Genomic DNA, 27,634 nt, shown 5'->3' on the forward strand with positions numbered 1-27,634 from the left:
TGATGTAAATACGAATATTATGTTATTGATGGAAGGGTTTACAAGACTGTATTTAGCTATATTTAATACTTACAATTATAATATAAAAGTATATACTTTTAAGTATAATATTATTATACAATTATTGCTATTGTTAAAAATAATTAACCTAACCTAACCTATTGTTTTGATTTAAAATTAGCCTGATAGCCTGATCAGGAAAATAAATCTAGCCTATCTATCTTAAAGTTGTTGCTCGCCCAGACAAGGTTTTTTTCTGATCAGGCTTTAGATCATAGCTCATTGGTGTCATGGTGCACGATCAGCACCGCAAGGCGAGGAAAATTTCATGATATTACATACAATTCGAAGCGCAGTGTTGGTCGACCCCCCAGGTGGACTAACAACATCAAGTGAGTTGCAGGGATTCACTGTATGTAGGTGTCCACATATGGACCACCTGTGGTTCACTGGTTAACGTGCGGTTTTCAAACATGGCGAGAACGAGTAGATGCCGAACGAAGAGGTGGTGCTGATCAGGAGTCAGGTGGGACCAATGAGCTATGACCTTATAACTCACATATTTTAAGGCTAAAATTGTTCATGCTCGAAATTTTTGGAGTTTTCTTGGTGTTGTTTTTTTTTTCAATAATATTATGTGTGGGTATTTAATCGTTTGTCAACGCTGTTTTAAGCGTAAACCTTAATTTCCCATGGTTATTAAATTCCTATTATTATGAATTTATTATGATTATTAATTATTCCCAGTTTTCCACCCTCCGTAGACTACCCTACCCTCCGGGTTCTGTATCTACCCATGATTTACTTTTAAAAAAATCTAATGAAAATTTGTTGATATATTTATTAGAACTTGGAGATTGATTTTTTTTTTATTGTTTACAAGTTAGCCCTTGACTACAATCTCACCTAATAGTAAGTGATGATGTAGTCTTAGATGGAAGCGGGCTAACTTGTAAGGAGGAGGATGAAAATCCACACCCCTTTCGGTTTCTACACGGCATCGTACCGGAACGCTAAATCGCTTGGCATTACGTCTTTTGCCAGTAGGGTGGTTACTAGCCACGGCCGAAGCCTCCCACCAGCCAGACCTGGACCAATTAAGAAAATCTCAATCTGCCCAGCCGGGGATCGAATCCAAGACCTCCGTTTTGTAAATCCACCGCGCATACCACTGCGCCACGAAGGCCGTCAAAAATTTTTTTAGGTACTGGGAAAAAATAAGAACAAGTAACATTCATATATTATTTTTACTATTTTTATTTATTTTTAATATTTACATTTTATGTACAACTTTTAACGTCTTAACATACGCAAGCCCAAACGCGCTTTACTCTTTGAGCAAAACATACATTATAAATACTATTGTTACAATCGGAAATAACAGCTTTTTGCTGCTTTTAATTAGAAAGTAAGTAAGTGCTTAATTAAATAAGAAATATAAGTTTTTTCGTTATAATTTAATTAAAAAATAATGATAGGTTGGTACATAAACAGTTCGAACAAAAAACTATGATATTTACAAAATCTGAAATACCTAGAATGGTTAGAATGGTATCTATAAAATAGGTTGCATATTATAGCAAATTTTATCAGTGGCGTAACTACATTTTTATAACCTTATTGTTTCCCTCACAAACGTCATTTTTACATATCCGTATGAAAAAGATAACAGTTACTCTGATGAGGTCTAATAGCGACTTATGAGTGCTCCAAGCGGAGCGAAGTTTGCCAACAAAACTCATCTAATACGCATCACAAATTTCTCATTATTTTTTTTTTATTAAGTAAGTATAGAAAAAGGTTGGCCGTTTCGTTAAGATTAAAGTACTCAAAAGTAGCAGACACAGTTTTAGTACATATATCAACGCTACATAGAATTTTGGCAATGCAACTCATAAAAGTGGTGTAACTGTAGGTACGCCATATTCAGACGGGTGCTATTTACGCCACTGATTTTATGTACAAGAATTTATGTAGGTTTAAAATGTAAATGTAGTAGGTAGGTAGACATAACGCATATGATAATATATCTATCATTACAAAATTTTAGCGGGAATGACAAAAAGTACCTAATAGTTGGTTAATAATAATGATTTAAATGAATGTTGGAATTAAGTGAATGTAAAAATTATTGATTATTTAAAAGTCAACATTAACAGAGATAATAAAAATATAGAAAATAACGTATTAAACAATAAACAAGATGAGTCTTAAAAGACTATACTTACAAAAAATAAAGCCCGATTCAAATATAATATTTAAACAGGATAACATATAAAAGGATAAATGATCAACTTTAACGATATATTTAAATATGTTCATAATGTCTTTCAACAGATAAAAAATACTCCGTCAAAATATCGAAACCACATGCATTAATAAAATAATAAATAATACATAATTGATAAGTACCTTTAGATACAGTCTTATCTAGATATACCAGGCCGGCAGTGCACCATCAGATACTGAGAATAAGTCGCTTCAATATAAAGTTTTTCATGCTAGCCAATTAAATGAACTTTTCAATGGAACATTACAAGTATTTGAGGGGAATGACTCTAGACTTCAGTGTTGTAATTTTTTCTTTGTACGCATACTTTTTCAAAATATACCAATAAGAAATCGCGAGCCAAAAACTTAACAAACTGTAGCCTAATATACTAGGAATAAGTTCTTAGAAAATAATTATATGAGCTATGCCTTGGTATACGTAGACAGACATCTAAAAAGAATTTAACTGTCATTTAACTTCACGTTTCATTATAAGGTAAAAATTATGACTAATCAGCAAATTTAACCATAGTTGAATTTTAAAAACACGAGATTACTAACAAAAAAATATTTAATTGGTTGATTGGCATAAGTTACATGAAGAACTGTCTTCTGTTCTAAAACCTATATTAGGTTAAGATTGATCCCATATATTTGTTAGTTAACTATTTATCGGTATTAAACGAAACCTTATTACCATCGACATTAATGATTTTTAAAATAAATAAGTAAGCTTATGTAAAAGCTCAATCTAATAACGTCATCACTTAATGATCATAACGCTGACTTCTCAGCCTCCCTGTACATCTTAAGTTGGAACGTTTATAAAAAAAACCTTTAAACAGTGAAAGGTAATAAATTCGTCTAGCCATAAGCTTTCTAGCGCAGAGATATTTTAGCGCTATCGGTTATCAAAGGTAACGAAACCTGTGAAAACACTCATGTAAAAATGTTCTTCACGCCTGTTTTGGATGCTGCGCCGGTGCAGTGGCCGCTGGTTTGAAACACTGTAGTAAAAAGGCGGTGTACAATACAAAAGCTATCGATAAAGCTATCAACGCGTACATGAATATATTCAACTCCGGCTGCCTAAACCTGTTCTTTCGTAGCCATTCTAATACTTCATCCTCTGCCATCACATCGCCTGAAATACAATACCGGCGCTTTTAGTAAATATTTCTTACAATCTTAGATCATTCCTCTCAATTGCTGTTCAAGTTTATCCTTACCTCTGTATATACTTGGAAACCGTTTCCTGAAGTAGACTATAGCCGGCAGTTTTGTGACGCCCCATTTGCGAGCATAACGGGGATCATGCATTTTTACAAATGTTATATCTAAATTGTCAGTTTCGCTGTCTATGTTCTCTAATTTATCCATTACAAGACGACTCTCAACAGAATTTTCATCTGAAAAACGAGATAGAAGTCAGACTCATAAATACACTTTCACTACAACCTGGTAATGCCGTTAAATAAACAACTTACAAAAGTAAACAGCAAGAAATTCATTCTCGTCTAACAACTTGTCCAACATTTTCCTATTAACTTCCTCAATTTCATTTTTTATTTCAAAAACTTCTTGAGAAGTCAACCATTGAAGGACTCTATCCACTTGATGTAAGTCACCGTCATATAACATTGGCGTTCTTTTCCTAAAGTAAACCAAAGAAGGTATGTTTATAATATTATGAGCTGCAGCTGCCTCCGCACTCGCTATTTTGACAAAGTCAATTCCAAATTGGTCAACTTCCCCGTCTATTTGCTCTAAAGACTCGAGTATATCTTGGCAATCAGGACAGTCTTCTTCATCATCTATAAAACACACGTGATTAGAATTCACAAAATACTTAATTTATTTAACTAATTAATTATTTATTAATTCATGATAAAAATTGTCATAAAAAGCTTACAGAAAAATACAACCAACAAGTGGGACTCATATAACAGTCTCTCGAGCATTCGATCATTTACCGACTCGATCTCATCTGCTAATTCACGATTGTCGTCATCAATAAGCCATTCAAGAATAGATTCTTCGTTTTGCAAGTCACCTTCAAATAAAAGTGGATTACCATTCCTATAAAAAATATTACATAAATTAATTTAAATTTTAACTCCTGAAATATCTATACTTAATGGTTATAATCTAATACCTAAAGTACACCATAGCAGGGAAAGTTTTGATTGAATATCTTTTTGCGAGTTGTGGGTCTTGAATTTTAACCATATGAATACCATAGACATCACATTCATCGTCAATTTTTTCCAACTCCTCCAATATATGATCGCATATATGACAATTTAACTTATCTGAAATTTTAAAACATGTAACACCACTAACAATTTAAACAAAACTATTCTCTATAACTTTCATGACTCACAAAAGTAAACGGCCAGATATTGAGATTCTTCCACCATATGTTCAAGCATTACTCGTGTAATGAGTTCAATACGATCCTCAGTTTTTTGAGTGATAAGCCACTGTAATACTTCCTCCTCTTCCGCTAAAGATCCTTCATAAACATTGGGTATGTTATTTTCAAAATATACCAGTACAGGAAAATCTGTGACACCATACGACTCTGATATGGAGTAATCTTGAGTTTTTACAAATTTTATTCCATGTCTATCACAATCATCATCAATATTTTCTAGCTCTTCTAGAATTCCTGCACATTGTTCACAATTAATTGAATCTGAAAATTGAACTTTTATTTATTTATTGTAAGAAAATATAGGGCTAAATACGTTGGTAGGAGACTTAGGATTTACGCATTCACATTCAAGCAAATGACTTGTAACTCCTTCACATAGTCGTATGCCAATCATGTAAGAAAGGGTGGATTCAAACTTGGCACTTACGAGACTTACTGTAGCGCATCGTCATACGACGGAGTCATATTTTGAAATGAAACGGAATTGTACGGAAAAATCAGGAAAAATACGTTAATATCTACTTAAACCCATTCCTTCATGTGAATTGTAAGTGAAATTGTAACTAAGAAAACCAGGAATCAAAATACTGGAATGCATGTTCTCAAGATATAATAACTACAAGTCTAATGTGCAAGTCAGGAAGTTGTAACTTGTAAACTCTACAATTACATGCGACATGCAACAAAGGGTCATGATATAAAGAAAGATCGGATCATTCAGGCAGGACACAGAATGGTACTGTCTAAGGGATAGTAGTACCGTCTATCTCTTGCCCTTCTTCTTCATCGTGATCTCTTAAACTCTTTTTCGTCTTTTTTTGCGTAGCTTTTGCATTGCACAGTTCGCATAATGTTTTATTCCCTAATAAAAGTAATAGTTATTGTATTATTTTGTTATATTTTTAAACTAACAGATCACAAACTTAATACTTTCGTTCATTTGTTTTTCCTTTTGTAATGAATAACTTGCTTTAGAATCAATACGTTTAATTGTATATTTGATATTTAGTTATGTTTAAGATTATTAAAATTATAATGAGTTAATAATATGAAAAAAAAATACTTAAAATTTAAATTACATAAACTTACAGAAATAAACTGCTAGAGATGTGGATTGCTCTATCATATCTAATAGTTCTTGACCTTCCAGTGCTTCAATAACATCACCTGCTGGGTTTTTTTGAGTTAGCAGCCAACTAAGCAACTGTTGCCCGTCATATAGGTCACCTGACAAAAATTATTTTCTTTTATAAGACATATAATTACATCGATATCGCCTTTAAAGTAGAGGAAAGAGACGTCTTTTATACTAGCGCATTATACCTTTCTCCTCTCAATTTTTTAGGTAACATAAAAGTCTCGCCCAAATGATATTCGCTGTATGAAAGTTTTATACAAGTACAGAAAATAAAAACGTACCTGCATATATAACAGGATCTTTGGAACCCAGTTTAAAGAACAACACTGCTGGTAATGCAAATACCCCGAACTCCTTTGCCATCTGCCGGTCGTCGATTTTCACGAAGTTTATACCAGCTCCATCCGCATCGTCGTCTATGTGTTCAATTTCAGCCAAGACTTTTGGGCACTGTTTGCAGTCATTACTGTCTAAAACAGGTGACATAATGAATTACAGATAGGTATGCTATAATTAATTAACCAAATATTTATATCATGGAACAAAATATTTTCGCTAAAAGTGGATCAAAAGATGCAACTGAAAACTCACAAAAGAATACAGCGACATAATCCGAAATCTGTCTTATTTTTTGAAACATTTTTTTGTTGACTTTCTCTATGTGATCCGTAAGTTCCATGTTTTCTGGATTAGTAAGCCAATCCAATATTTCTTCTTCGTCATCGATATCACCATCGTAATTGATATATTTCGTTTTCCTAAAGTATGTTATACCAGGTGGATTACGGAATCCATATTTCTTTGCCATTAGGCGATCACTACATTTAACAATTTTGATTCCATATTCAGCTGCTTCATCATCAATTAATTCCACATGTCTGAGTATTCTTGGACTAAGAGGATCTTCTTCTTTATCTACAATGAATCAATCATGTACGAAAAATAGAGAGTGCGTGTGAATTAATTGAACATACAATGTTTAATATACTCACAGAAAACAACAGCTAAAAATTCCTTTGTCTCAATATATTTGAACAATTCATCCCTGTCTATTTCTTCTATACTTTCATCTTCCTTTTGTCTTACCATCCAATCTAGCACTTCTGTTTCATCCAACAAGTTTCCTAAAATAGTTTAATTTGGGTTTATTGAAATACTGGAATCTCCTAAAAATAATATCATTAAAGAAACCACATCCATTTTTGTGTATGACAGTAACTCACCAGTAAACATCCAATGTGTGGCATGCGCGAACAACTACGGCATTACCATGCTGACATCATTCGAGTGTAAATTCAATAACGATACTTATTATTGTAAAAATGTATTTATTAACAAAAATTATATTAAAGTCTACTAGACTTATTCAACATAACAAATAAATAAATAAGACATTCATGCGAATTTTCGGCCAAACAATTACAACCTATCAACATAGATTTGCAACGCCAGAAATCGAACAGAATACTCGTATGTGAATGAAATTATTTTTCTTTCTTTCTTCAACTAGAAACTTTATACTACATTTAATCCATTATCAAATTTAACATTAAACATAGGAAATCCGGCATTGCGTTTGTATTATTATTTATTTTAGTCCAGTAACAGCCAAATATATTCTTAAAAAACTCGTATTACAAAATAATGAGATTCCATGAAGACTAGAAAACTACATGAACATGAAATCCTTACAACGATAAGTCTTTCAGTTGGCGCGTCAAAATAAGTAGTAATTAAAATGCCCCGTGTTGTTGTTTTATTTTTTGTTAATTCTAAATATTGGAATTAAGTTATAATCAATAGAACGATTTATACATCCGCTTACAACATCACTAGACATCCCAATATTTAGTCTCCACAAGTTCTCAAAATGTCCAATGCGTAATAATAGCTCAATATATATAGATATGACAAAATAGTGGTACGGACTGCATTCGCATTCCCAAAGTTTTATTGTTTTTATTATTATTACAAAGCTACCGATGTTTCATTACTATTACAGTCCATGTGCATATAAATACAACCCTGGTAAGTGCTGGCAGGGATCAAGGGACACGAGGTTACTGAAAGCTAGCAATGTTAATGAAACTATAATTGATGCAGCCTTAAACCAGAGCACAATAATTGAGTTGGAGGAGAAACCGCTTAGAGAGGCCAAGCATAACGGTCGTGTCCGCTTGATGCCGAGCGCGCACGCGCCCTTTACAACCACATCATATGACACTGTTGTCACTAATCTAACATTTATTCTTTACCACCACCAAATATTTTCAGAGCCGAATAAACCTTTTTTCCCCTTGCTCGGTTTGTCTGCTTTAGCGAGAGCCTTGTTTTTGCCCTTCGTTGGTTTTTCGGGGACGGCGTTTTTCTCCTTGTCGAGTTTCTTGACCGGTACCTTGGTGGGTGTCGCCTTCGCTACTTTTGTCGGGCTCTGAACTTTAGTGGGACAGCACTGGTATGGTTCGTAAGTCATTTTTGGGACGGCCGGTTTCGCCCCCAATCCAATGTAGAAACAGCGATCGCCTGCAGTCAGTAAAAATTTGTTGTTTATACCCGTAAAATCATTGTACAAAATAGAGTTAACTTCGTTAATATTGTGCATGTTTAAAATTTAAATTTTCGCGTTTAGTGAACGCGCTATTAATTCTAAATGTAATGTTAGTATTAATAAGAACGTTTAAATTGGTAAGCGCTCGCGAATGACTGCAGGCAATAGCTGATGTGGACCCATGCGGGCTACCATTCGACCATGCAGATGTGTGACTGGGGTACATCCGTGCCTCCGTGCAGGGCCACACCTCGGGGTTCAACATTTCTAGTTTACCTGTAAAAATGTCTTTTATTCTACTAAATATATTATCTCCATCATCATCATCATCATCATCCTCGTCGTCGTCGTCCTCGTCGTCAACATCACGACGAGTTTTGCCTATTTTATAATTAAGTCTTTTGTGATAAGCTTTTATATGCTTTTTGTCTTCGTCGTCGTCTTCATCATCATCGTCTTCATCGTCATCGTCATCATCTTCATCGTCATCATCATCGTCATCGTCATCATCGTCATCGTCACCGTCATCGTCATCATCTTCATCATCGTCATCATCGTCATCATCGTCATCATCGTCATCATCGTCATCATCGTCATCATCGTCGTCATCGTCATCGTCATCGTCATCGTCATCGTCATCATCGTCATCATCCTCGTCATTATCATTGTCATCTTTCCTATATTTGATAATTTTTTCACTTCCAGGAAATTTTATTTTCAGTTTACTATCGCGATTAACCTTCATAGTAGGATTTTTAAACAGAGATAATTTCTTTTTTATAAAACTTGAGACTATGTTTTCTCTGTCATCGTCATCATCATCGTCATCGTCATCATCGTCGTCATCGTCGTCATCGTCGTCATCGTCGTCATCGTCGTCATCGTCATCATCATCGTCATCGTCGTCATCGTCGTCTTCATCATTATCGTCATCGTCGTCGCTATCATCATTATCGTCGTCGTCATCATCATCATCTTCGTCATCATCGTCATCATCGTCAACTTGCATAATGTTTCTTTTATTCTTGCCCTCCTGGCGTTTTTTATCTGGTAATGTTCCTGAATGCACCACCTTTAGACTTCCAACTTTCTTCCTTTCGGCAGATTGCAAATTTTTCTTAACCAACTCTATATTGAGATTACGGCGCAGGAACCCCGATTTTTTATCAACATCTGCATTGGCCATTGATTTAGTGTTAGCTTTATTTTTTTGTCGGTGGCTATCTTCACCTGCAGGCATTAGTAACTGTCATGCAAAATGACATAGCTCAAACATCCAGCATTTAAGGCGTAGGTACAATAAAACATTTTTATTGAAAAGATGTCAAGAATGATGTCATGCACGCAATAATTTGTAATTCATTATTTGTATATCAACAAATCCTTAGACCTTATACAGATATTACGTTACAAAGTTTATAAATGGATGTGGAATCTTACTTTTTTGATCTACAAGCCACTGCAGAACCTTATTTTCGTTCTTTAAGTCACCTATAAATAGGACAAATATTTTAACACTATTTTCTATGATTATACTGTAAATATAAAATGTTTTTTTCAACTTATTGAAATTATATGTATGTATATCTTTATTTTTTTATAATCCTCTCTCAAAAAAGCAGTCTAGCAGTTAAGAATATCATCTTATTTTTGTCTCAGAGGTCCTGGGCACAATTTTCAACTAAGACCAATTTTAGGTTTATAATTTGTAAACTAGGTAAGGTAAATTTTAATAAAGTACATATTTTGGTCGAGGGTAAATAAAGTTATCAGTCTATTAGCAGACATAGTGCAAAGTGATTTAGGTCTAGACTTTTTTACAATCCCGCATAAAAAAGAGGCAAAGAAATTCTTTTGTTCTTAGTTTTACATTGTATAGGTACAATGTATATTACTGGTTACAAAAAAAATCAGACTCACCATCATACATAATCGGTACTCCTGTTTCATAGTATACCAAGGCTGGGAAACTGAAAATACCAATATCAGAGGCCAATTTTGCGTCCTTTGACTTAACAAATTGAATCCCATGTTTATCTGTATCATCATCAATTGTCTCTAACTCCTCAAGAATTTCCTCGCAGGTGTCGCAACTTTCACTGTCTGTAAATAAAACGTTTTATTATAATTGTAATGAATTTATAACATAAAACAACCAACATTAACTTTGTGAATTTCATTTAAACGTACACAAACTTATCTACTCCGTCAGTTGCTGTTGTATCGCTTTTAGTATGTTTTTTCAAAATGGCAACCGCCGCGACTTTTCAGTTTAGTTACCGTCACAGAAGTTTGTATCACTATAAATAGTTTTATATAACGTTACTTACAGAAAAATACTGCCAAATGCTCAACATCATTAATGAGGTCCTTTAAAGTTTTTCTGTCAACGTTTTCGATTACATCAGGCTGAGAATCGTGGAGGTCCAATACCCATTTTAATATGGCTTCTTCATGCATCAAATCACCATCGTAAATAGTTCTGAATTTGTGACGATAAAACGCTAAAGCAGGCAAATCGGGAAGATCGTACTCTTTATCAACTCCTTCGTCAGATGTTTTTACAAAATCAATGTCTTTTTCTTCGCACTCATCATCAATATTTTCTAGCTCACTTAGTATCTTCTGCGATTTTTTGTCATTTTCTTTATCTAAAATATAATAATCATTAAGAAAATTCATTCGTGCCTAAAATTAACAAATATACTTCCTTGATGAAAAATGAGTGTCGGATATAATTATAAGGGCTCTTGCCACCATAAAATTTAGCGTTAAACGATGCCAGGAGACCGGATGGATTGAAACTTGTTCACTGGGAAATGGGGTGGGTGGGACGTTCCTTAAGTACACGTTGGTTCCTTGCACATTGGCTTCGATTAATATCAGGGAGACAGAATCAAGACCGGGAGCCGCAGCAGAAAAAGGTAATTGGCACAAGTATGCCTGTCTGACCAGTTACATAAATATTCCTTATGCCGTGGTGACTATTTGATCGCCTCAACTGGTGATTTAACTGGTAAGAAGGCTTAGCTAATTTTTTGCGCAAAGTTTTACCCTGTCCAACTCGGAAATGCAGCCACAATTCCTCGTGGGCATGATTTGTGTTGCTATTACTATAAGTTAGTTTGAGTTTCTTATTGACTTTTTTCTCAATAACGAAAGAAAATATACTTAGTACTTACAGAAGAAGACAACAACATGATCATTTTCTTCTAAGATTTTTTCTAACATTTTAGAATTCACTTCCTCGATTTTACCAGGAATTTCGAGTGTATTTTCGTCTGTTAGCCAAGCTAGAACCTCATCTTCATCTTCGATGTCACCTGTAAAAATAATTTTAATTTATATTGGAATTAAAATGTGAAATTTCAATTACATTTCAATATAAATTTATTACAGGATATCGTAATATTTAGTATATGGTTTACCTTTATAAATAAGAGGTTCTTTGTTTCTAAAGAATACGAGAGTTGGGTACGTTTTTATTCCGTATTTCTTGGCTACGGTTAAATCTTCTGTTGTTACAAAAATAATACCGGTTTCATCAAGTTCGTCATCAATATTTTCTAGTTCCTCTAAGATGTTGTCACACTCTTCACCCTCTTCACATTTGCCACCTACGAAGTTTATAAAAAAAGTTTTAAAACTTTAATATGCATTTAGTTCAATATAAAATTTTAAAACTACAGGAATAGAGTCATTTAAAATTTTATGTATAACATTTATATTGAAAATGTTTTACAATGTATTCATACTTTAATTCTTTAAAAATAAAAAATAGATCCTTGGTAGAACAGAAATAGTATTCTACACATAGTAGATACAAAACTCAAGTCAAGTAGACCCAAAATCATTCATGATAGATTATGTGTATGGTCATACATACTGAAATAGACCACCACATATTCATGCTCTTCAATCAGATCAGTCAAAATTTCATCAGTAACTTCTTCTATTGTTGCACTGTTTTTTTGTTCAATTAACCATTCTAGGACTTCATCTTCATTCATCAGGTCTCCTTCGTAAATGGCAGGAATATTTTCTTCGAAGTAAACTAATGTGGGTAGGTGATCAATACCATATTCTTTAGCTTCTGCTTCATTATCTATTCTTACAATTACGATGCCTTCCTTTTCCAGTTCATCGTCAATATTTTCTAACTCATTTAAAATTCTAATATCCTGTTTGTCTTCTTTATCGTCTGCAAAGTAAATATAGAAACAGAGAAAAATAGGTTGAATGAGTATAATTATTGAATAATAAGCTAATTAAGTCAAAAACTTACAAAATATAACAGCCAAGTATTGAGCAGTGTCTATAAGTTTATCCATCATTTCATCAGTTACTTCAGGGATTTCACTATGTCGTTTTTGATGAATTAACCATCCTAAAAGTTCATCTTCTTTCATCAAATCACCTTCATAAATATGTGGAATTCCTTTTTCAAAGAACACCATTGTTGGTATCGAGTCAATGCCATATTCTTTAGCTTCTTTATCGTCGTCAATCTTAACAAAAGCAATATCATTTTGGTCACATTCGTCATCAATATTTTCTAATTCACTTAAAATCTTTTGACTCTTTTTCTGGTCCTTATCATCTGGAATTAACAAAGAACTATATCTCACTTTTGTGTCAGTTCTTTAAGTAAAAATAAGTTAAGTATATTTTAAAGAGTGTATCTGACAAATGATATATGTGTGTAACTCCTAAAAATCTGAAAGTGTATAAAAAACTTCAATGTAATATTTATAAATGCAAAAAAAGCTTACAGAACAGGACAGCGACGTATGGCATTTTCTCAATAATTAGGTCCAGCATTTCGTCTGTAATATCTTCAATTTCATCGCTCTCAGTTTGATGCTTCAGCCAACTTAAAACCTTCTCCTCTTCTTCTAAATTTCCTTCATAATATGTCGGTATACCCTTTTCAAAGTATAGCAAAGTCGGAAGTTTGTCGATTCCGTACTCTTTGGCTTCCTCATCATTGTCAATTTTTACAAACGCAATACCAAGCTGATCACACTCATCATCAATATTTTCTAGCTCATTTAAGACTTTTTGAGATTTTCGATCATTGTTGTCGTCTGTAAATTATATTATAAAAAATTAATTACACTGACTAAATATTGTAAGTATAAAGAATTAGCTAAAAATATTTCTTACAAAACAATACAGCTACAGTCTTTCCATCCTTAATTAGGCGATCGAGCATCTCATCGGTGACATCTTCGATTTCATCCTTTTCTAGTTGACCAACAAGCCATTCTAAAATCTCTTCCTCATTCTCAAGGTCACCTAAAATAAAATTAGTTTTGAACATAATTTTTATACGCCGACAAAAATATTTTGTTACCATGATTCAATAGAACATTTTATAATCTTACCGTCGTATACATTGGGGATTTGTTTTTCAAAGTAGACTATTGAAGGAACATCATCGATACCAAATTCTTTAGCAGCTTTCTTATCATCAATTTTGACGAATTGAATTCCGTGCCGATCACAATCATCATCAATTTTTTCGAGCTCTCCTAGAACCGTCATCGATTCTTCATCACCGTGGTCATCTGTAGGTATTTAATATTATATTAAGCTTAGTATTTCATCTAATGATTTTAATCTTATTTATTATAAATTTTTAAAGAATCATCGAGTGATAATTAAGATCAAAGTGTTAGAAAAAATTACATTTGTTTGGCAGTACTCGAAATCTAATATTAATTCGTATCAAAATAAGAAGTGATTATAAAAATATACCATTTGATCGATGTGCCAACTTCATTCATCTACGAATTTATAGCATGATATTTTTAACTTAAAATCTGTTACATAGAAACCAATTTATTTCATCCCATATTTTTTTGATTATTTATATTATATTGTTTGTATATGATCATTATTATTTAACGCCACTACAAGGCCAAGCCCTTTTGTGTAAGTACTTCTTACACAAAAGGGGGTATGGATTATAGAGCCAAAAAGCTGCTTTTTGGCGGGCTTAGGATAATAATGTTTAACTGTGATCGTTATCAAACGTACGCAAACGTTATCAAACGCAATTTATTAATTGTATTTAGCATAGATTTATAACAGCCTACTTTATTACTTATAAGTTTGTTGATTATTTTTATAATTAGTTTATACGAATGTTACTTACAAAACAGTACGACAAGGTTGTCGACATTGCCAATGAGAGTGTTAAGAGTTTTGGCTGTAACGTCCTCTATCACGTCTTCTTCGTCCCCAGTCGACTTGTTCGCAATGAGCCATTCCAGAACGTCTTCCTCCCTACTAAGTTCACCTAAAATGTATATTTTATTATGTAGTATTTTACTATCGTCTACTAATAAAACATCATTCTCATGTATCTAATTCTTGTATTTATATTTATAGATTATAGAAAAATCATTTTATGCTGAAAATTTGCCGCTTTCAAAAGATTTCCAACAATGTTTAATTTCGTAATACGAACGTCACCAAAATGACTCACATACCTTCATAGATAACAGGTATTTGATGCCTGTAGTACACTAATCTTGGCAGTTCGCCAAGACTGTACTCCTCAGCTAATTCCTCATCATGGATCTTGACAAAACCTATCCCGAGTTGGTCTGCTTCGTCGTCAATGTTCTCAAGTTCTTGTAAAGCTTTCGCGCATTTCTTGCATTCGGGTTTATCTGAAACATTCCAGTCGCCAATTTCAAACTTTTATCAAAAGTTCGATGACCTTATGAAGATCATGCCTCGTACAGGATTCGAAGCAGTGCAGTTAAGCGCTTGCTTGGGTAGTTGTGTGTTAAAAGAAATTAATCGTAGTAGTATGTATTAAGTGTGCAAGTATCGCAAGCGTTTTGTGTCGTGCATTGGTGATGTCGGATCCTGGTGGTGCTGGTGCCTGGGACTATCGCGGATCGTCACATTATACCTTTAATTGTGTAGATATCTAAGGGGAAATCAGGTGTACCTTTATATTCTATAATTAATGCAATTCTAAAAGTTTCTAATCAGGGAAATCCCTAAAAACCACTAAAACTTAGTCCATCTAGGGTTCACTAAAAACAGACGTCACTATAGGTCCTATTCAGTGAGATTTCTAGGTTAGTTCAAACTTGATGTTGATTTTTTTAAACCAGTAATGAGTGTTTGTTTTAGAATTTCAAAACTTTATACTTTCAGTTTGCCGTAATGTAGGTCAAGGTCAACTAACTGAACTTAAATTTTTGCTGCCAAATTTAACTGCGACCGAATTTTAACAGTTCGTGGATGTTACATTGTACACAGTAGAATATAACCGATGTCTTGTTCGTGACATGTCGGTCCGTCAATCCGAGCTTGCTGGCAAGACAAAAATAGTATTGCCGAAATAGCTCGCCGCACGCTCCGATAATACGAACGCGTTTTTGATTCTAGCCTTCCATCACGCTAGACCGATGAACCTTCTGTTATATTCTAGCGTACACCGCCACCACTACATGGAAGTTATTAAATATAAAATATACCAAGAACAAGTGGGTATCGTCGTTGGATGAATGACTTACAGCCACTTTATATAAATATACAATATGAATTGGTATTATCAAATTGCAATGATTGTAATAGTATTGTTTATCAAGTGATTCATGGTATTGTGATATGTTGTATCCGAGCCAAATATCTAATTGGCCGAAACAATAACGGATGCCCATTCGAACTAGATGAGACGCCAATTCTTAATCTAATTTCCAATAACTCTCCGAAATTGCCCACCGCAGCCGCATCGAAAGCGGAAAGCACGTCGGAATTGATATTACGCTACTCTAATAAGCTATATGTATCAGCCACAACGACATAAATATAAAACATACCACCTGCTGAAAATCTTACTTACTGTTCATCGGGCCGCAATTTTTGTGATCGGGACCTACGTGAAAAACACTGTCAAACACACATCACAATGTACTCCTTTACAAACAGATCATTACTAAGTACTAATCAGAAGAAGCGACAGATAAATATCTACTCGACAGATCTACTACGTTTGTAGAATTTATAAAAGGTATATATACTTTTGTTAGTCAACAGAAAAGATGGCTCAAATTTTACCACATTAGCTCATTAAGTCGTTTAACAAACCACGATGGAAAAGACTTGAATACGTACAGAAGAGAACGGCTACATATTCTGTGTCCTCTATGATCTTATCGAGGATCTTCTGATTCACTTCTTCTATCCGGTCAGGAAGGTCCATTGCTTCTAAGCTCGTCAGGAAATCCAATACGCTCTCCTCGTCCATGAGATCTCCTATAACAATTAATATATTATTTGTCATAGGCGTATTTGCATATTTACCAACTAATTGCTGCTTAAATGTTACCTAATTCAACATTAAGTGATTTCTACAAAATTTTGTAACTGCAAACAAAATTATTTTAACTTTTTTTAGTTCTTTCTTTCCTTCTAGTTCAGGTAACTACTAATAAAGCTATACGATACCCTGTACATTGCATTTCATTTTCAACAAATTATTTTAATTCAATAACTTTAATTTGTGCTACCTTTCTAATGATTGCGTTAATATTTTTCTTTCTAGTAACTAATATTAGGTTAGTTAGTAAATATTTAGGTTATTATATGTATGTTTTTATTGTATATATTATTTAACTTCTACAAAACTAGTGACGTAGTGCAATAGTGATACAAAAATGTGTTTTTATCTACATTTAAGGAACCCACGTACTAACGACATCTGTTGTGAAATTTAAATAATATAAAATGAACAATCACTATTAGTAGCTGCTTGCATTAGATTGAGCGTCTCATCAGCTTCTGGTATTTAAAATGTATGTTAGTTAATTAATTCTGATCGACTGCCAAAAAGATCAACCTCGCAGACATTTCTATTTGTTACTCTTATAGCCACGTCGTCAATGTCAGTCGTTATGGTTTGTTTACAGATATATTTATTTTCACGTTGCTAACTAACCCTACTTTATTTAATATAGTGAGCAATACAGATTTATTATCTTCTACGTACCTATCTATATTGAATCTTTAGCCATGTTATAAATCGATTCTTAACCTTAACTGGCATTAAATTAGAAATGTTTGGTTTACCTTATTATAATTTCAAAATCATCTGAATTATCATATTATAATTCTCATCAGAAAAATCAAGACACTTCTGTTTTCTGTCCTAATTTAACACAAAAGAGTTTTCATTCCATATAATAAATTACATGGCTGGCAGTTTGGCCATGACAGTGGTAAGCGAATGTTTAAAATTAAAGATTTAATTTGATTATATACCTATTGATTGAATTGAGAATGCTATAAATTAAATGATTCACTATTTTGAGACAAATGTGTCTTTAGAGTCGAGTTCATTAATTTCACCTTTGAAAACCAAAAATTAACGCTTATCTTAAAACTTTATGTTCTTTGTTCGTTTACTGTGGCTTAGGGACCTGTTTTTCTAAAACACATGGATACTTCGCTTGCAAAAGACGCCCAAGTGGTGTCATTGTTGATTGTTGGAGTTCGCGTGTTGTGGCTGAAAGATTGCATATAAGCTTGTCATCTCTTCATAGCGTGTGCTAATGCTATCAGGTTTGTTCACATGCCGTTCAGTATCTGGCAGGAATTGGGTCACTTATGAGCGATATGATCGATTTATTGTAACAATTTATTTACGAAATCGACGCCTTAACGCTTTTCAACTTCAGCAACAGCTTCGTGGTGTACGCGATGTGCATGAATGACATCATGCCGATCGCGACCAGCACACGATCACTTGTTTTATTCGCTGCAGGCATGTGGGCTTATCGGATGGTGAGTGGCTAGCATAGAGAATGATCACCAGTTACCACGTACCTTCGTAAATGATCGGTTCGTTCTCACGGAAGTACGTGAGTGCAGGGAACTTCGTGATGCCATATTGCTTGGCGAGCCTCTTGTCGTTTATCTTAACGAAGTCGACGCCGAAAGTGTCCGTGTCGTCGTCTATCTTCTCCAGTTCCTCCAGCACTTTGTCGCACGTCACGCAACTTCTTGCATCTGAGAAGGAAAACATTTGTATAAGCCTAGGTTTATTAAATGGCAGCGCGAGACTTCAATCATCAGGTATTAGCCTGTTTTAATGGCGCAATACAGGACAAGGCATCCCTCCTTATAGGAGATGGGACTTGAAACCTCGTCATCATAATTATCAGCCGATGAACATCCACTGCTGGGCATAGGCCTCTTGCATGGACTTCCAAACATATCTCGAATAAAATCTCGAGCTGCCCGCATCCATCGGTACAACGCAGAACTTCATCATTATCAACCCATATTCGGCTCACTGCTGAGCTCGAGTCGCCTCTCAGAATGAGAGGGGTTAGGCTATAATAGTCCACCACGCTGGCTCAATGCGGATTCGCAGACTTCACACGCGCAGATAATTAAGAAATCTACTCTACATTTATGTTTTGAAGACTAACATATCAGTTTTGCATTGCAACTTCATTGAGCGAAACAAATAATTGTTCCTGGAAAATCATTAATAGTCCAATCAAAAGTTAACATTAAACCTTGGAAAATTTAAAAAAAGTTTTCAAAAATATTTTAAACCCTAGGCCACAAGGCCTCAGTTCCAAAATGGGCTGAAAAAACATGACCGGGGTTGCAAGATTCCCGCGCCTTATCCGGGCAAGAAGCCTAAGCCTCCAGGTCCCTACGCTACCCCAACCCGGATGCTCAACGCAGAGGAGAAGAACCTGCCTGCTAAACATTTTTTGACATAAATAAACAAATGAAAGAGTCTACGTGAAAAGAAAATTGACTATTTCTCAACCGAATGAATATTTGGCAACACGTATTAACGACATAGAGCAATATGAAATTATTGGAGTATTTTTATGCTAAGACAATATTTCCAAACTTTATAAAGGAGGCTTCTTTATTTGAGATCTTTTATTCTGTACTCGAACCTAATGAGAATTGAATAACACAGGAAATACATTCACAAATACACTAAATTAATCATTAGTAGATAATAATTTATTTTTTTTGCTAGTTGCCTGCAATTGCTCGTTGTAGAATCAACATCTCCTGAGTATGCTTCGGTTTCGGGGTGAAACATACATATATTTTGTCGGACCTAGGTGACTTCCTCGCATGGGTTCGTCAGCTTTTCGCGGATGATAGCAAAATAAATAAATCACTATTCATGATGAACTTCCGCAAAGTAGCGCCTGCTTCTATCCAACTAAATTAATCTTTCATCAGTGTTTAATCGAACAATCATCGACTTATTAATAGTGCAAATGAATGTCTAATGACTGACCATGTCTCACAATGACGTAAGATTAACAACATTCAATATTTCTGGAATAGCACTGAACTTTGTAGTCACTGGTGTTATTTTTAACTTTGATTTGTTCTAGAATCATGCAAACATTACCATTTAAAAAAAAAAAAAATACCGACCGAATTGAGAACCTCCTCCTTTTTGAAGTCGGTTAAAAATGGACAGCTTTTTTTTTATTCTTTTCAAGTTAGCCCTTGACTACAATCTCACCTGATGGTAAGTAATGACGCAGTCTAAGATGGATGCGGGCTAACTTGTTAGGAGGAGGATGAAAATTCACACCCCTTTTGATTTCTACACGGCATCGTACCGGAACGCTAAATCGCTTGGCGGTACGTCTTTGCTAGTAGGGTGGTAACTAGCCACGGCCGACGCCTCCCGCCAGCCAGACCTGGACTAATTAAGAAAATCTCAATCTGCTTAGCCGGGGATCGAACCCAGGACCTCCGTTTTGTAAATCCACCGCGCATACCACTGCGCCACGGAGGCCGTCAAGCTGATGTGACATGATAGTGCATCCATACTAACACTAATGTTATAAACTAGCTGACACCGCGCGGTTTTACCCGCGTAGTTCCCGTTCCCGTAGGAATACTGTGATAATATATAGCCTATAGCCTTCCTCGATAAATGGGCTATCTAATACTGAAAGAATTTTTCAAATCGGACCAGTAGTTCCTGAGTTTAGCGCGTTCAATCAAACAAACAAACAAACTCTTCCGCTTTATAATACTAGTATAGACTAGTATAGATACTGTTATCTACTGTCTTTTTCTGTTTTTTTACTCTATGTTCTTTCGGGAACAGGAACTAGGTATGTGGGCGAAACCGCGGGGCGTCTTTTAGCGACATTTTTGCATCTTTTAGAAATCTTGTAATATCTCCGAAACTATATGTCTAATTAACATATTGTACTAGGCAAATCTTATCTCTATAATATCTTCTTGATTATTAAGTAATTAATTTTGTTAAGGATTTAGGTTAGTTGTGTAAATAGTGACGTAAACCTTAGTATATGATTTACATAATTTATTAAAGTACAAAAGGTATTCTATATGCTAAAATAAAGAAGATAGAAATATGCTGTCGCAACATTTTTTTTGTAGAAAATGATGTGTTCTGCAAAGTTGTAGTAAATTATTATTCTAACATCAATAGTTTTTGCAGCGCACGCCATGTAAACAAAACTTTTGTACACCTTGAGTTACATTACTGGAGTTTCAAGAAGGATCCCTAATTTTTTTTTAAATTATAATATGTGAAAATATAATATTTTGAAAATATAAATGGGTTATCTATCACTGAAAGAAATTTTCAAATCGGACCAATAGTTCCTGGGATTAGCGCATTCAATCAAACAAACAAACTCTTCAGCTTTGTAATATTAGTATAGATTTGTGTGTTAAATTAGTCGCAGATTTAATTAATATGAAATCTCTTACTTTTACGTTCAAAATTCGAACTACAATTTGTTCCTATTTCGGAAAAACAGAAATCTAGGGGCATAATTATTAAAAATACCTAACTGTATTAATGGTAATCTAGATAAAAGTGAAAATAAAAAAGAAGTGTCAATAAAGTTACGAAGAAGAGAAAATGACAATAAAGTGACAAAAAAAAATTATACACAACTCAATGTTAGTTTTGGTCAACAACGAACGTTATTTAAACTAATACCTAAAATAATACCTAAATATCGTCTACAATGTCGAATTGTGTGTTCAGGAAGTGTCAAACTATATAGGTATGTATACATAAATATACATATTCGTCATCAACCCATATAAGGCTCACTGCTGAGCTCGGGTCTCCTCTCAGAATGAGAGGGGTAAGGAAAATAGTCCACCACGCTGGCCCAATGCGAATTGGCAGACTTCACACACGCAGAGAATTAAGATAATTCTCTGGTATGCAGGTTTCCTCACGATGTTTTCCTTTACCGATTGAAACACGTGATATTTAATTTCTTAAAAATGCACTGAAAAGTTGGAGGTGCATGCCCCGGACCGAATTCGAACCCACACCCTCTGGAATCGGAGGCAGAGGTCATATCCACTGGGCTATCACGGCTCTTAAATATACATATATTATAACGCAATTAAAGACAAAAATGTGTACACTCAGTGTTGTAGCCTATTATTTGGATCATTGATTTTGTAGGGATGTAACCAATCTATAGTATAAAATTATCATTGGCGAGGGTGAATGGAAATGGTAGGGGAAGGCCAAGGTGAATGTTCCTGGACCAAATCCAGGAAATTCTCATTAAAGGCTAGGTCAAGAGTACTTTCACTAAACCGATGAAGTTGAATGAAAGTCTTGTTAAGAATGGTTAAAGCATGGGAGACATGCCAGCATGAGACATGCCAACCCTACGGAAATGAGGCGCAAAGATTTCATACTATTAGATATGTCCCTAGCGCGTTTCAACTGAGGCGAACCAAGGGTGCCTAATTCTGTTAAGTTCAATAATTAGTCGCATAGTAAACAATGAAAATTATTAAAACAAAATATAATATCTAAATAATGCCCACAATATCAAGTTGTGTTTTCAGGAAATCTAAAAACTACTGTAATAGAATTTTGGTTCTTTTGTAACGAAATGATAATAATTTATGGCATATCAGTCGTTATTCAATATGTCTATGGTTATTCCACAGAATAAAGATCATGCAGAGTGAGTCTTAATCAATCAATAATTACCAATTAAAAATACTCCATCTTATTTCATTAGTTTTTGTAAAATTTTAAAATAATTAAAAACATAAGACACTTCTTGAATATTTTTTTTATTCTCGAGTCACTGCGACGCTTCGTGTATAACACATCTAACAGTATGTAACATCATTGGTAAAAAACTGTATACATATAAGTAGATATAAGTACATAAATATAATGGAATTAAACACAAAATTGTGCATGTATGCGCCCAGTGGAGTAGCTATATTCGGATCACTTTTTGCGGTGTTTTTGTGGGCACGTAACATATCTATAGTATAAAATATTATTGGACAAAATAACTTAATATTGAGTAACAGGTAAAAACTACGAGAATTGTACGAATATATCAGTAGGCAGTGGCACACAATAATCCAGAATTATTATAGCCGATTGTGCAAAGATTGGCCCAGTTAACTCAGATACAAATATTTTCAGACCGATTCACTACTGAGAAGTGGAACCTACGTCACGGTAACGTAAAACGAGAAATCTGCCAACGTAACGAAGTTTAAATAGCTGGATGTGTAAATACATTTTATGTTTCTACAAAGGAATTCTTTTAAAAGAATCAACAATACATCATCATCATATCAGCCGAAGGACGTCTACTGCAGGACATAGGCCTTCAGTTCATGGAGGTGCAACTTAAGCTTGCGATAGCCATATCTACCTAATTTTATAAAGGGTAAAAGTTTGTCAGCCCATGATCGGACGGTTGAGGCTCTGGACCCTTGAAACCTGCTACCTTCCACAAGTCGCAAACCACAGCTGCACCACAGTCTTAAATCTGTAGACAGACGACTAACTATCAGGGAGTGATTAGTGATTGATACTGATGCAAAAAATGCAATCAGTGAAATTATTATTTGTTTGTCTGTCTGTATGTTCGTTATAGAAACAAAAACTACTCGATGGATTTTAACGAAACTTGGTACAATTATTTTTCATACTCCTGGGCAGATTATAGTATACTTTTCATCACGCTATGATCAATAGGAGCAGAGCAGTAAAGGGAAATGTTGGGATAACGGGAGAAGTTACTCCATTTTTAAAGCGATACTACTGTAAGGGCTGGATTAAAGAGGTCTAAGGGCGGACGAAGTTGCGGGCGTCCATACTAATATTATAAAGACGTAAAGTTTGGCATATGGGGGGGTTATCTCAAAAACTATCTAGAGATAACCCCCAACAGTACCACTAGAAAACCACGTTATTAGTGAGTATCATCACACTAAAGGCGAAAGTTTGTGTGTGAGTATGTGTGTTCGCCATAGCTGTTTGAAATGGAGATAGATTATACCCTAGATTCCCTAAAAATTGCATATTTCCTGTGAGATTTGTGAAAATCTGAATTTCACGCAAACGAAAACCCGGGCGTCCAGTAGGCTATATTTTATCCCCGTAGGTATTCTCACGAAAACAAGAACTACGCGGGTGAAATCGCGTAGCGTCGGCTAGTCCCAAATAATTTGCTGTACATACCTATCGAACCCATGACCTTGTGATCCGAAACAACATAGGCTAACCTCAGGACCAACGAGACAGATGCAGAGGAGATCGGGCTATATGATAGTGAAGGCTAAGAAATTTTACATTAAAATTCTCAGTTCGGAGTTGGGAAGATAGTGGTGTATTGAGCCATCGGTCCCGGTCATTATCATTAATATCTGATAGTGGTCGTTTAAAAGCTATGATAGCCCAGTGGATATAACCTCTGCCTCCGATCCTGGAGGGTGTGGGTTTGAATCCGGTCCAAGGTATGCACCTCCAACTTTTCAGTTGTGTGCATTTTTAGAAATTATATGTATGTATATCACGTCTCAAACGGTGAAGGAAAAACATCGTGAGGAAACCTGCATACAAGACAATTTTCTCAAATCTCTGCGTGTGTGAAGTCTGCCAATCTGCATTGCCAGCGTGATGGACTATTGGCCTAACCCCTCTCATTCTGAGAGAAGACACGAGATCAACAGTGAGCCAAATATGGGTTGATAATGTTGAGTGGTCAATAATGAATTTAATATTATCACCCTTAGCCCGTCAACCCGCATTGGAACAGCGTGATGGGTCTAAGCTCCAAATCCCCACTCAGGAAGACCAGCCCCCCTAGCCAAGTGGCACGTCGATTCTCTTTCTACGATCGCTAACGTTTCGAAAACTAGAAAGATGTATGGGAATGACATTTACTATCGACTGGTCACGTGATCAAGATCTGTCATTGCGCAGTGTTGGTCGACCCCACACCAGGTGGACTGACGACATCAAGCGAGTCACAGGGATTCGCTGGATGCAGGCGGCTCAGTATCGTGATGTTTGTTGACGTCCAATGGACGTCCACTGCAGGACATAGGCCTACAAAAGGCCTATGTCCTGCAGTGGACGTCCATCGGCTCATATGATGAAGCCAACTTGTAGTCAGTATTGGTAGGTTACTTTAAACGTAAATTGCAAAAGAGAATCTTATGAACTTCCACTGAATTTTGGCATTATACAAGGTCCTCCAAATGGTTTTGAGAAGGTTTTGCCCTTTACAATTTTAAGTTCAGAGAATCGTTGGGATCCCCTGAATTTAATTTAAATTATTGCTGCCTGAAGGCCTATTATGATCACGACATAACTAGAGACGAAGGAATACTAAAAGTCCACCAAACCACGCATTTGGCCATCAGAGCTCGCTGAGCTCCTAGATAAGCAATATTGATATTTAAATAAATAAATAGTTAAAAAGCGTAAAGAATAGAGGGATATATCTAGGAAATAATGTGTACTTTTACGATTAGTAATAGGATTTACGGCAACACAACACTTTTGTCCATGAGGATGGGGAGAAATCCATTAAAAAGATGTACCTAGAGATGTGAGTAGACAAAATCAAAGTCTTTTAAATCGAATACATAAAAAATACCTAATATTTCTACAAGAAAATAAAAATACGAGTATGTAATCACTAAAGTAAAGAAAATACATTTTGAAGTAGGTACATTTTTATCTACAAAGTAGCTGACGCCGTGTGGTTTCATCCGCGTGGTTCCTGTTCTCATAGAAATATGGGGATAATATATAACCTATAAACTTCCTCGATAAATGGGCTATCTAACACTGAAAGAATTTTTCAAATCGGACCAGAAGTACGTGAGATTAGCGCGTTCAATCAATCAAACATACAAACAAACTCTTCAGCTTTATAATATTAGTATAGATTGTAGAGTAGACACTATTGAATGTTATCCTGTGTTTGTTTTTACATTACTCCCTTCATACGCTGCATTCTTGAAAATATTTTCACAGATGAAGGACATATTAAAGCCATAGATTAAACACGAGGTTTTTACGAACGGTTTTACGACTGAAAGAGCAGTAATTTGCAACAGCTGACTTGAACTCGAAGGTAGACTGTTTTAGAATTCATAAAACGGAAATAAAACAAATGAGTAGACATAAACTTTGGGTGCAGGGTCTTCGACATTGACGTAAATATTTAATCAAGGTCTAACAACTTTCGTATGCGGAAGTTTCATCGGTGTTTTTTAAATATTTTCAGTCAAATATAAGTGGGCCTTGTTCTTTTTATTTACCGCCGTAACTTCTATTAATCCAGGGGATAGATTGATAACGCATGAAGATTTTGGAAGAACTCCAAATTATACGTTTGTACCCGCACATTTCAGTAATTATGTCTTTCCTCTACCACATTATCTACTAGGCAACCGGCACTATTTATAAGATAAAACGCTTCTTCGTTGCTAATGAATAGTGCTCTTGAGGATTAACATCATCCTAATCATTTAAATGTAACCTAAAGCAATAAAACATTGTCAAAAAGTATGGGTTTTAGTTATGTATACATAGAAAATAATAATTGAATGAATGAATACCTGAAATAAATAGAGACTTTAATATTTTTTAAAAGAGCATTTTGAAGTAATTTTGTGACCCATAAAATAGATGTAGTGCCATTAAATTTTACATCAATTGCTCTATCTCGCAAACGATCGTTAAATTGAACAAGAGACGCTTTAAAATTTAAACATCGTTAGTTAGCGCACACTAATTAGATACTTTAGTCTCCGACCAAAAATATATTTTTATCGAAATAAGCTTTTACAAGATCTCGTGAATTGCGTCATTTGGGATCTATTTTAAAAACGGTTGAATTTGTCCGACGAAGATTTTAAATAGTTATGAGTAATAGAGAGGAGAATGATAACTGCAATTATGAACAATGTTTGTTTATGTTTGTGTTGATGTCGGTAACCTCGACCCGATGCCTGGATGCAAGACATTCAGTGTACATGACGTAGACGAATGCTCGCGCGCCGCGCTAGTGCGAGCCGCCGCCCGCCCTACGACTCCGAGCTCCCGAGCTCGCCCAACTGATAACCTAGCATTCTAGCGAGGCGACGTTGATGTATAGCGCTTTTGGCGTCTAGACCGATCGCAGCATCCTCCGACGAGCGGTGCATATGAGTCAACTGCCGCCGGAGCATTAAAATAATTATCTAATAGCCGATCGGCCGTCGGAAGATGACATTCGTCGCCTGCCAACGCTCGTCGATCGCAATTTTTCGGCGTCCAAGAATCGCACGGCACGGGGACCACCGGTGAGCTAAAATAATCGGGAATGCGAAAATCACGCAATGGGGATCTATTTCAACGAAACGTGCGGCACACACTGGTATAGTTTTAGCCCGTAGCCGCGCAGCGTAGGCGCCCGGCGACCTTGGGGCGACGGGACCGCGAGGAGCGAGTGTCGGCGCCATTTTAGGCGGCGCCGACGGCCGTCGCGGTCGGCTCGGGTTTTATTGTCTCCGCGGTTGCATAACGAGCGGCGAGCCGCCAAAATATCTGAGCGCGTCCACCGTCACCGGCACTTACACCAGAACACGGCCACGTAGTCCTTGTCGTCCAGCACCCGCTCCAGCTGCTTGGCGGTGACCTCCTCGATCTGCGGCTCGGCGCGCGGGGGCGGCGCCTTGCGCGCGGCGGAGACGACGACGAGCAGGGCCACGAGGGCCGGCACCCACCGAGCCATGGCGAGGGCGCGCGCGTACTGACGCCGGAGCGCGCCGCCCGCCCTGCGCCCCCGCCCGCCCTGCGCCCGCGCACCGCCGCCCGCCCCCGCCCGAGCGCCGCCTAGCTTTTGTTTACACCGTATATACCGTCGCTATTATCACTATATTATCGTCTTTG

The 27,634-nt window shown here is 35.8% G+C and overlaps 1 protein-coding gene across 8 annotated transcripts; it reads right to left on the reverse strand.

The window, feature by feature from the left end:
- Positions 1-1,233: 1,233 nt before the first annotated feature.
- On the reverse strand, positions 1,234-27,582 carry LOC112055044 (MATH and LRR domain-containing protein PFE0570w). 8 transcript variants are annotated; one of them, XM_024095021.2, is made up of 28 exons: positions 27,320-27,582; positions 18,247-18,429; positions 16,537-16,677; positions 16,265-16,297; positions 14,892-15,074; positions 14,555-14,698; positions 13,782-13,964; positions 13,561-13,692; positions 13,167-13,481; positions 12,680-12,994; positions 12,281-12,595; positions 11,823-12,011; positions 11,577-11,717; positions 10,725-11,045; positions 10,315-10,497; positions 9,835-9,885; positions 8,671-9,624; positions 6,839-6,970; positions 6,438-6,761; positions 6,128-6,316; positions 5,798-5,935; positions 5,469-5,570; positions 4,655-4,969; positions 4,427-4,583; positions 4,184-4,350; positions 3,759-4,085; positions 3,501-3,680; positions 1,234-3,415 (listed from the first exon to the last, which is right to left on the reverse strand). In XM_024095021.2, exons 1-28 carry the CDS (start codon positions 27,474-27,476, stop codon positions 3,228-3,230), a joined length of 6,159 nt encoding a protein of 2,052 aa, XP_023950789.2. In that variant the 5' UTR covers positions 27,477-27,582; the 3' UTR covers positions 1,234-3,227. The 8 variants fall into 8 exon arrangements, with proteins under 8 accessions (XP_023950789.2, XP_023950790.2, XP_052740630.1 ...); XM_024095022.2 differs by lacking the exon at positions 16,265-16,297; XM_052884670.1 differs by lacking the exon at positions 5,469-5,570.
- Between the last annotated feature and the right edge of the window lie 52 nt (positions 27,583-27,634).

Source organism: Bicyclus anynana, chromosome 12 (assembly GCF_947172395.1).
Source record: "Bicyclus anynana chromosome 12, ilBicAnyn1.1, whole genome shotgun sequence".
Classification (NCBI taxonomy): domain Eukaryota; kingdom Metazoa; phylum Arthropoda; class Insecta; order Lepidoptera; family Nymphalidae; genus Bicyclus; species Bicyclus anynana.